General features: G+C 44.3%; 1 protein-coding gene across 1 annotated transcript; it reads right to left on the bottom strand.

Moving 5' to 3' along the window:
• Positions 1-4,261: 4,261 nt before the first annotated feature.
• On the bottom strand, positions 4,262-7,781 carry LOC144702956 (uncharacterized). Its single transcript, XM_078574989.1, has 5 exons — positions 7,512-7,781; positions 6,900-7,088; positions 6,201-6,475; positions 5,189-5,470; positions 4,262-5,116 (listed from the first exon to the last, which is right to left on the bottom strand). Exons 2-5 carry the CDS (start codon positions 7,063-7,065, stop codon positions 4,415-4,417), a joined length of 1,425 nt encoding a protein of 474 aa, XP_078431115.1. The 5' UTR covers positions 7,066-7,088; positions 7,512-7,781; the 3' UTR covers positions 4,262-4,414.
• Positions 7,782-10,000: the final 2,219 nt, after the last annotated feature.

Below are 10,000 nucleotides of genomic sequence, written 5' to 3'. Positions count from 1 at the left end.
TAAATTTGAACGTAACTACTTGCGTGATTTGGATCAAGTTTTCGTAGAAAGTTAAATCGTGAGACATTACTTTATCAATCTCAAACTATAAATCATATGCTTCCTGGTTCAAGTATTTTATGATATACTTCCAAATTTAATGTTTAGAAGTAAGAAGAAAGTGTGATACTATATATACTATAAATTCCTTGTGAAAACTCAGAAACGCTTATTTTTATTATTTCTTCTCATATTCTTATTCTAGAATTTACCTGATTTGTTATCGACATATTAATAGCTGTTATTATACTAATGTATGTACAAAGGAAAACATCCAGGGTACTTTTCTCTGTTCAGTTCCTAGGAGGAACAATTTGCAGATTCATGTTTCCTGCGACAGATACTTGAGGATAATGTTTTTAAACTCTACAAAAACGCTTTTCATACTTGAAATGACATGCTGACTATATGTAAATTACTTGACGTTAGATTTATTCTATGATGTAACAACATGCTGCATGGCTTCTCACACTTCTTGTTGGCGGTTGATGCGGTTACAATAGTGTTTTATATTTGTGTATATTTTATCATTTAGTATATGTTTTGTTTAGCTTTTTATTAAGCACTTTGGGCAACATTAAGACTAAATATTATTTAATTTTGACTGATAATAGCTATATTTAATGAAAAGAATTGGGGCTAATTTAATGTTTTTGCATCTTAACCGACTCATAGATTTATTCAAAAGTATTATTTAAAGTGATAAATTAATATCAAAACATTTATTAATTACTTCTATTATTATAAAAATAAAATATGTTAAATTACTGTTCACATTAAATAATTTGGTATGTTTATAATAAAACTTAATTTAAATGTATAATTAAACAATGAACAAAAGCTCACAAGTTTTAGCCCAAACTGGGACATTTTGTCAAAAGCAAATATGTAGTTAGGAGCTGTTTGAATTTCAATTAAGCCACACGTGGGCCTCCCCTCACTAGTGGGTACATAAGCCATCCCTATTCTCAATTAACTCCAACATAAGACTAAGAGCACGTGCTAGGCCCCTAACTAGGCGGCATTCCTTTTCCAGAGGCCTGCATGCTTATTGGGAAGGATTGTCCGTGTTTTCGGCTCACGACATTATAAAGGACTGAGTCATCACGGGTAGTGATGCCCGAACACCTGATCTATTAGGCCATTACCACTGTACGTGGTGATACACTGTAGACTGTGCACGCGCCCGTCCGCGCCCAAGGCGGGACGGATCAGGTACGGTCTGCGCGTGCTGGGCGCGCGGGCTGAACGGCACAGGCGTGCGCGCGTGCAAGCGCCGCTCACCAACGCCAAGGGCCACACGCGGGCGCCACCGTTACCCGCCAGCGCCGAGCGCTGCGCGCGGGTGTGGGACGCGCAGGCCGGGCGGCATGCCGCGGGCGCAGCGCAGAGTTGCGCGGGGTACCGCACAGCGGCCGCGCGGGCGGCGCGCACATTGCGTGTGCGGGGCGCGCGGCCGGGAGACATCCCGCCAGGAGACTAAGGCATGTGGCGCACAGAGAGCGCCGAGACGGCACAGCAGGCGCGCAGCTCTCATGCGGGTAGTGCTGGGCACGCAGCGCCCAGCTCGGGGGCGCCAGATGCGACGGCGCCGCGCACGCTGTGCACTAGAGTGTTGACACGGGTGCCGCTGGCGTGTGTGATCGCCGAGGCAGGGGTGGCGTGTGTGATCACCAGGCCCGCGGGCACACGGCGCCCGGCGCCCGGCCCGACGCACTTGTGTAGCGGTAGAGCGCGCATGCGCGCGCAGAGCGGCGGCCCTGAGGCGGTGTGGCGACATTACCTCGGCGCAAGGCGCCTCGTCTCGTTCCTTGTAACACCCCTCGTCTTCCCCTATGTAAACTACAATGTAACCTTTATGATATCAATGGAATGACCCTATTCACTGACGGTGCCTAGCACCACCATCTCCTCTAACCCCTCTATGCGATCTTAAGCAATTCCAAGAGCTTCCGCTGCAAGAGATCAAGGCTGCTCAGTGTTCTGCCCAAGCACTGAGGCTGGCACACGCCAATTCCGAGCAAAGAGTCCTAGCTCGATATTTGACCGTGTGACAACACGTGATAGGCATTTATTATATGATGCATCTCAATAACAGTAATCGAGTGGTCACATCTATTTTATGACATTCTCTCGTTCTAACATTTCTTTTTGAGGAATGAGTTTGAAGCCAAATCTTGGCAGAACTACCTTTTCCTCAATCATATATCAACCATCTACTGATATTTTAAGTCTTATCCTTCATTATTTTTTGTATTAATCCTGTTTTTATTCTAAGTATTTTGTTCCAGTATTTGGTCTCTCGATTCTTACAAAATTGTAACTGGTAATTGTAGTTGCAGTATGATGGAAGCCTAGCCTACATGATCAGCTAGGTCACAATTGTTTTCAGTATCCAATCCACAGAAAATTACATTACCCAAACCTACTTCTTTTACTGCCTCTAGTTTCATTGAAACACAAAACATAATGAAATAATTATTTCTGTTTAACGTACTGACATTTTTCTTGGCATAAAATTTTAATTGCTATCGGTGGCAGTCAAAGAACATTTGTTGAACCTTGTGTGGGAGGAAGTAATACATGTGACCTCACTCCTGACATAACCTAAGAAGGCCAACCTGTATTATGTTTTGTACATGTCCTTTCTATTTTTATAAGGGCAAACTACTCCTTTCTTCTCACCTCTCTCTCTAAGTCCCTCTTTCCCCTAATGTCTCTCTCTCTACTCTTTCCTCTCTCTCTCTCTAAACTCTATCTCTCTCCTCTCGCACTCTGCTCTCTCCTCTCCCTGATATTTCTCCTTTCTCTCTACTCTATTCTCTCTCTACTCTTTCGTCTCTCTCTCTCTCTTCTCTCTAATCTCTCTGCTCTCTCTCTCCTCTCTCATCTCCCTCCGCTCTCTCTCCTCTCCCTACTCTCTCTCTCTCTCTCTCTCTCTCTCTCTCTCTCTCTTTTTCTCTCTCTGCTCTGCTCTATTTACGGCAGGACAGCTATGAATTTATCGGAATAATGACTACTGATGACCGAAGGAGGACACAAACAATCTACCGCTCACAAAGACGTCTTAGATTGTATAAATCCAAGGATGTTAATAAGGAAAGAGTCCCTTTTATCGGTCAAGGACGAGAGGACTGTTTGTAAGCATGGTGGTGTATATTTGGCCCTAGATTCAATGATCGGTAGGTCTCTGTCAGGATAAGCTAGACACTCAACTTTCCTTTCTAGTCCGAGAACACATAAACACACGAGAAAGTAGAGAAATAAATAAAGCAACTTATGAGAGGGGTGGAACGAGTGCACCAGATGGTCAGACAACTGTCTTTGGTACTCTGAATCAGACCGTTGACCAAGTGGAGGAGATCATGAATCAGGTTGAGTAGTCAGTCGACCAGGGTCAAGTTGACCTTTGGCTGTTCAACGATCTGAGTTGACTGGTGGTGGATCTGGACTGATCATTGACCATGACAATGTTTTACATTGAAAATGTTGGCTGTTGACAATGTTGACCTTTGACAGTGTTGACTATGTTAATCGTGTTCACTGGGTTGAACGGGTTGACCGGGTTGACCACCAGGTGATCCCGGTGGTCGTAGTGAAGAGGTGAGCAGTGATACGTGAGTCAAGTTAATGGAATAGCGTTGGTGGAGAGAGAGAGAGAGGAAAGAAAAGAGGGCAAAAGATGAGGAAGGAAAGAGGATGAGAGATGAGGACCAATCAAACAGAATATGGAGAAGGAAATAAAAGGAATGGGATGGAGAATTGATCAAGATAATGGGAGAAAAAGATAAAGGAGAAGATGATTAACTACGGGAGACTGGCTTCAGAAGCAATAAGGGTGGTATCCTTCAGTGGCGGTGGTGGCAGCGACGACAGCTGAGAGACTGGGGGTGCGAAATGTTTGAACAAAGCAGCTTCTTTTTCTAAACAAATTTCAACATCTAAACACAAGCTCAAGTTTTGGTATTTATAGATCCATAGAGAAGAAGAAGAAGAAAGTGGGCAGAGGGGGACAACGATCGTAGTGATGGTTGCAACTCCGACGTCGTCCCTACATGTATATGAACGTGGGATCGTGTGACCCGACAGTGGGAGTAGCGTTTGCGGTTGTCATTGCGGCGTTGTCGACTCCGCAATGTTATCTCCACCCCTCTCTCTCTCTCTTCTCTTTTCTCTCTCTGCCCTCTCTTCTATCTTTGCTCTCTCTCTCTCTCTCACTGAGTGCAAAAGAAAAAAAAATGTAGCAATGGAACATTTTACAATGGCATACTACATAGTACACATACAAGTGAAATGAGTGGAAACTCTATAAGTGTGGATACCCAAGTAGATCCCCCATACTGCACAAGAAGATGGGTCCAAAAAGGCAGCACCATCAAAGGCAAGAACAGGCATAGGCATAGAGACATCTCAGCGCATCCATCAACATGCAAATGGCTACGACTATGGCCGATGCGACCATGCAGGCGAGAAAGAAGAGATAATTAAGACTCGCCTCTGCCTCATGTGATCTCCCCAATAAGCCACGGAAGCCACGTACCTCCTTCACGAACCCACGAGCTCTTCTAAGGTAGTCCCGGCATCGGCGAGAGATGCGCGCCCGACGGCCAGATCTCGTCCATATCTTGCTACTCTCCAGCTGAGGTAACCAGCCCAAAGATCTCTTCTCTGTGGCTCCTCCAGTGGGCTTCTCGATGACATGAGCACGGACCTCATAAGTTGAGCTCGGGCCGCTGCCATCGCCATCGAGGAAGAATGTCTGGTCGACAGTACCCGGTGACACTTTGAGGGCATCCAAGCGGATCCGGGTAGCATTGACTTCGTCACCGTCTCCTGGCCCGTTGACAAGAGAAGAAGGCCCAGTGTAGATATCATAGCCCGGGAGAAATCCAGCCCCAAGATGGAAGTCAAGGAAGGAATCAAAATTGGCTGGGCTGGAATCTTCAAACAAAAGTCCAAAGTTGGCTTCTTGTGGATCTGAGTGGACTTCCAGAAACTCCTCCCAGAGAGGAAAACCAGTGTCTTGACCGTCATCGGAGCACAATTTTTTGTCCACAGCAACTGAATTGCCGTTTATCTGATAAGCAATTTGTCAGATTAACTTGCGCATGGAAGATGATGATCATGGATCTAGCATGAGTTGAAGTACCTTTGGTGGGTTGATGGGTTGACTTTGCAGTAGCTCTGAGCCGGAATTTGGGTCGGATAGCTCCTCAAACCATGATTCAAGGTCCACCAAGTCTTCACTTGGACTGGGCATTTCCTTTTTTGGCATCATCCCAAGGAAAATATCTTCTAATTTCTTGGCACGATTCTTCTTTGAGAAAGAATGGCGTTGGCTGATGTTCTTTCCCTCCTGGGGAAAGAGAAGCTCCTCTTCCTCCTCGGTTGAGCCGTTTCTTTTGGTGACCCGGCATAGAACAAATGTCTCCTGAAATAAGATTTCATTTTAACAATGGGTCATTTTAACTATGAAATAAAATGCAGATAAAAAATTCAACTAAAACTCCACAAGGGAAAAACTGAATCGCATTCCTCCCTTCCCTCTCCAATCTCTCAAGATTCGGTAAGAGAGCATGAAATTTTTTACTTTTTTCCAAATTTCTCGAAGAAAATGAGCTCAAACTTAAGATCATCAAAAGTTTCCCATCATCAGAAAACAGCTGCAGCATAAAGCAGCAGCTGGCAAATGTGTGAGAGAGATTGGGATAGGGAGAGATAGATTGAGAGAAAGAAAGAGAAGCAGAGAGAGAGAGGGTAAGAGATCAAATTTCGTATTATTTCTTTATTCTTTCGACCACAACTGACCATGAGCGTTCATTGATCAATCTTTGATTGATCGTTCATAGATCAATAAAAAAAAAATCAATCAAAAAATGCTAGATCATGATCTGATAAAAAAATGATCATCTATTGTGCATCCCTCTGTCGCAATCTGACCTTAATGATCTGATCAATCAGATCAAGATATTTTATCCGATCCTGGCCTAGGGGTAGAGGTGTTCCTCTGGTTACCCGACAAATAAAAATGTATCCCATTTTCTACGAAGCAGTTTCAAATTATTCAGAGAATTGATACTCTAGTACTCAATTAAAGATTTATTCTAGCAAAAATCCAGTTTCCAATTGGAATTTTTAGCCATTAAAGATGAGATAAATACCTTAACGGATTGCTTGCTGTATTGATCTTCGTTCAGATAGTATTCATGCATGATCCACACAGAGCGCTTCCCATGGGGAGGCCTCCCCTCATGAAAAACTAGGGTTTTCTTTGTCCCAATAATGCGGTTGTTGAGACGAATGTTTCTATCTTTGCCAGTAGATTTCCAGTAACCGGCAGCAGTGGCCCTGTTTGCGCGAGAACCGTTGGGATATTTCTTGTCCCGCGACGTGAAGAAATGCCACTTTGAATCTCTGGTGGTGATTAGCGACTTGGCTGAAGAATAAAACAAGATATAAATTAGAATGGGAATAAGATTTTCTGCTATATTATTAGGCAATAGAATGGGAATATCAAAATTAAAAGTTAATTCAGATAGTTATCAGGCCATCAGTTATTGAAATTATCAGGCTTCTAGAAACGGAATATAACAAATAAATGTAACTTTGATTCTCTGGCTGTGATTTGAGACTTTGCAAGAGAAGAATAAGAAAAGAAATATAAAAAAAGAGTGAGAAGATCATCTTCGAAATTATCAAGCAAAACAGTGAGAAGATCATGCGACTGAATTAACTGAATGATCAAAATTAATCAACAGGAGCCGACAGAGATTTCATCGAAACTAAAAAATCATCGAAAATATTAAAGAAATAAATAAAGGATTATCATCACCATGGTAGATATATGTATAGAAAGATACCTGGAAGGTCCCACGGCTCGTATTTATATATATCAATCTCTGGTATTACATCAAACTCAATCTTATAACCAAGAATTTTCCTCTTCAAGTAATGAGATATAAGCTCAGCGTCAGTCGGGTGGAAGCCAAAGCCGGGAGGCAAAGAAAGGGGTTTAGATGTTTCCATTATTGAGCTTTCTCCTTCACTGCCTGAACATTCCCCAGATTAAAAAGAAGAAGAATAAATCAGAAATTACACACAATCGTGTTCTCTAGGTATGGAAACCGTAAGCTTATTCACAGTTAAAATTCACAAAAAAATATAAAATAGAATACAGACTAAAGAACCAAATTCACATAATTAACCTAAATCGGAGATCAAACTAGTATCTACCCAAGATCACCCACAGAAAAACACGCCATGAAAAACTGCGAAAAACCAAAAACCCCACAAAATAAAAACGCCAAACCCAGAAAATTACAACTAAATTTGAAGAAGGTACCTGAAGATCAAACTAGCATCTACCCAAGATCACCCACAGAAAAAACGCCATAAACACCGCGAAAAACAAAAAACCCAACAAAGTAAAAGCGCCATACCCAGAAAATTACTACTAAAATTGAAGAAGGTACCTGAAGAGGATCGTAGAACACGTCAAATCAGAAGCTCAAAGACGATATCTCGGCCCTTTCAAAGCAACCCAAATGGAATAAGAAGAAGAAGAAAAGGGACCAGAAACAGGAAATTAGATCGTATGAATCAGAACGCGTCAAATCAGATTCTGGGGGAGCCCTCTGCCGCTGGAGAGCACTCCAGAGAGAGAGAGAGAGAGAGAGAGAGAGAGAGAGAGAGAGGGGAAGAAGACGGATTTGGAGAAATTGGGGTGAGGGGGAAAATGGGTTCTTGGAACGGGGCTATGAAGGGGGCGGGTGATCGATAACGATGTAGGAAGCAGCCGCGAAGGACACCATGAAAACTAACTCAGTCAACACGCGGAGTAAATTGCCAACAGGAAGACCGACAGCGGGGCCCATGCTCTCTCTCTCTCTTTCTTGTCTCTCTCTCTCTCTCTGTTCTCTCTCTCTCTCTTTCTTGTCTCTCTCTCTCTCTTTCTTGTCTCTCTCTCTCTGTTCTCTCTCTCTCTTTCTTGTCTCTCTCTCTCTTTCTTGTCTCTCTCTCTCTGTTCTCTCTCTCTGCTCTCTCTCTCTCTCTCTCTCTCTCTCTCTTTCTTCTCTCTCTATATCTCTCTCTCTCTGTGTTCTCTCTCTCTCTCTCTCTATCTATCTATCTCTCTCTCTCTTCTGTCTTCTCTCTTCTCTCTTGTCTCTCTCTTCTCTATAGTCCTCCACGACTCGTCGTGGATGTTCTATTCACTTTGTGCGAATTGTTCGTTCTGTTCGGTTTTCCGAACTGAACAAAATCAACTTCGCACAGAACATCGCACAGGCCCGTGTGCAGTTCGGTTTGTGTGAATTGTGCAAATTTTTTTGTATTTTTTTAAAAATAATACATAAAAAAAATACATCCCTCCCTCGTCGCTCTCCCAGTCCCCCGCGCCCCTACTCCATCAGTCCCCCTGTCCCTAATCGCTCTCCCATCTCTCGTCCCCCTTTTCAATTTTTAGGTATTTTTCAGCGAGTCGCACGGGCGTCCCTCGTCGGCCGTCGCTCTCCCAGCCCCCCTGCTCCCTCCGTCCTTCGTTGGCCATCGCTTTCCCAGTCCCCCCTCACTCGTTGCTCGGGCCGTCAGATGAGGAGCACACAGGAGCTTTTTCCGACACTGAACCTTCTCTGATCACCAGCTGCCTAATCTCTCGGCAAGGAACAAACTTGCCCACTCTCACTCTCCCTCTTCTCCTCTCTTTCACTCACTCTTCCTCTCGCTCTCGTCGCTCTCCCAGTCTCCATTTCTCTGTCTCTCACTCTCACTGTCACTCTCATTCTCGCAGTCTCCCTCTCTCTCAGTCACTCTTCCTCTCCCTCTCCCTCCATTTCTGTCTCTCACTCTCACTGTCACTCTCATTCTCTCTGTCTCCCTCTCTCTCACTCACTCTTCCTCTCCCTCTCCCTCTCCATTTCTCTGTCTCTCACTCTCACTGTCACTCTCATTCTCTCTGTCTCCCTCTCTCTCACTCTCTCTTCCTCTCCCTCTCCATTTCTCTGTCTCTCACTCTCACTGTCACTCTCATTCTCTGTCTCCTTCTCTCTCACTCACTCTTCCTCTCCTCTCCCTCTCCATTTCTCTGTCTCTCCCTCTTACTGTCACTCTCATGCTCTCCCTCTCCCTCTCCCTCCCCCTCTCCCTATTCTTCTTTCTTTCACACACTCTCTCTCTTCCTCTCCCTCTTCTTCTCCATTTCTCTGTCTCTCACTCTCACCGTCACTCTCATTCTCTCTGTCTTCCTCTCTCTCACTCACTCTCACCCTCTCCCTCTTCTTCTCTCTTTCACTCACTCTCTCCTTCTCCCTCTCCCTCTCCTTCTCTCTTACTCTCTGTCTCTCACTGTCACTGTCACTCTCATTCTCTCCCTCTCCCTCTCCCTCTCCCTATTTTTTTTCCTTCACACACTTCCTCACGCTCTCCCTCTCACTGTCAGTGTCACTCTCATTCTCTCCCTCTCCCTCTCCCTCTCCCTATTTTTTTTCCTTCACACACTTCCTCACGCTCTCCCTCTCCCTCTTCTTCTTTCTTCCACTCACTCTCTCCCTCTTCCTCTCCCTCTTCTTCTTTCTTCCACTCACTCTCTCCCTCTTCCTCTCCCTCTTCTTCTTTCTTCCACTCACTCTCTCCCTCTCCCTCTCCCTCTTCTTCTCCAATTCTCTGTCTCTCAGTCTCACCATCACTCTCATTCTCTCTGTCTTCCTCTCTCTCAATCTTTATCTATCTGTCTCTATCACCATCCATTCCCATCTCTTTTTATCTCTATCTATGTTCTGTCACACGGCAGCATATTAATGAGCGTGTTCTGCTGTAAAACCCACATCTCCATGTCATCTCTGTCTTCCTCTCTCAATCTTTATCTATCTGTCTCTATCACCATCCATTCCCATCTCTTTTTATCTCTATCTATGTTCTGTCACACGGCAGCATATTAATGAGCGTGTTCTGCTGTAAAACCCAC

This window comes from Wolffia australiana, chromosome 5 (assembly GCF_029677425.1).
Source record: "Wolffia australiana isolate 7733 chromosome 5, ASM2967742v1".
Lineage (NCBI taxonomy): Eukaryota > Viridiplantae > Streptophyta > Magnoliopsida > Alismatales > Araceae > Wolffia > Wolffia australiana.
This window is presented reverse-complemented; position numbering and strand designations above follow the sequence as displayed.

Coding starts and splice junctions, on each gene's coding strand:
- LOC144702956 (XM_078574989.1), bottom strand. CDS start 7,065: ATGGAAACATCTAAACCCCTTTCTTTGCCTCCCGGCTTTGGCTTCCAC. Junction 6,476..6,899: donor CGAGCCGTGGGACCTTCCAG/GTATCTTTCTAT, acceptor TTTATTCTTCAG/CCAAGTCGCTAATCACCACC. Junction 5,117..5,188: donor AACCCATCAACCCACCAAAG/GTACTTCAACTC, acceptor ATTGCTTATCAG/ATAAACGGCAATTCAGTTGC.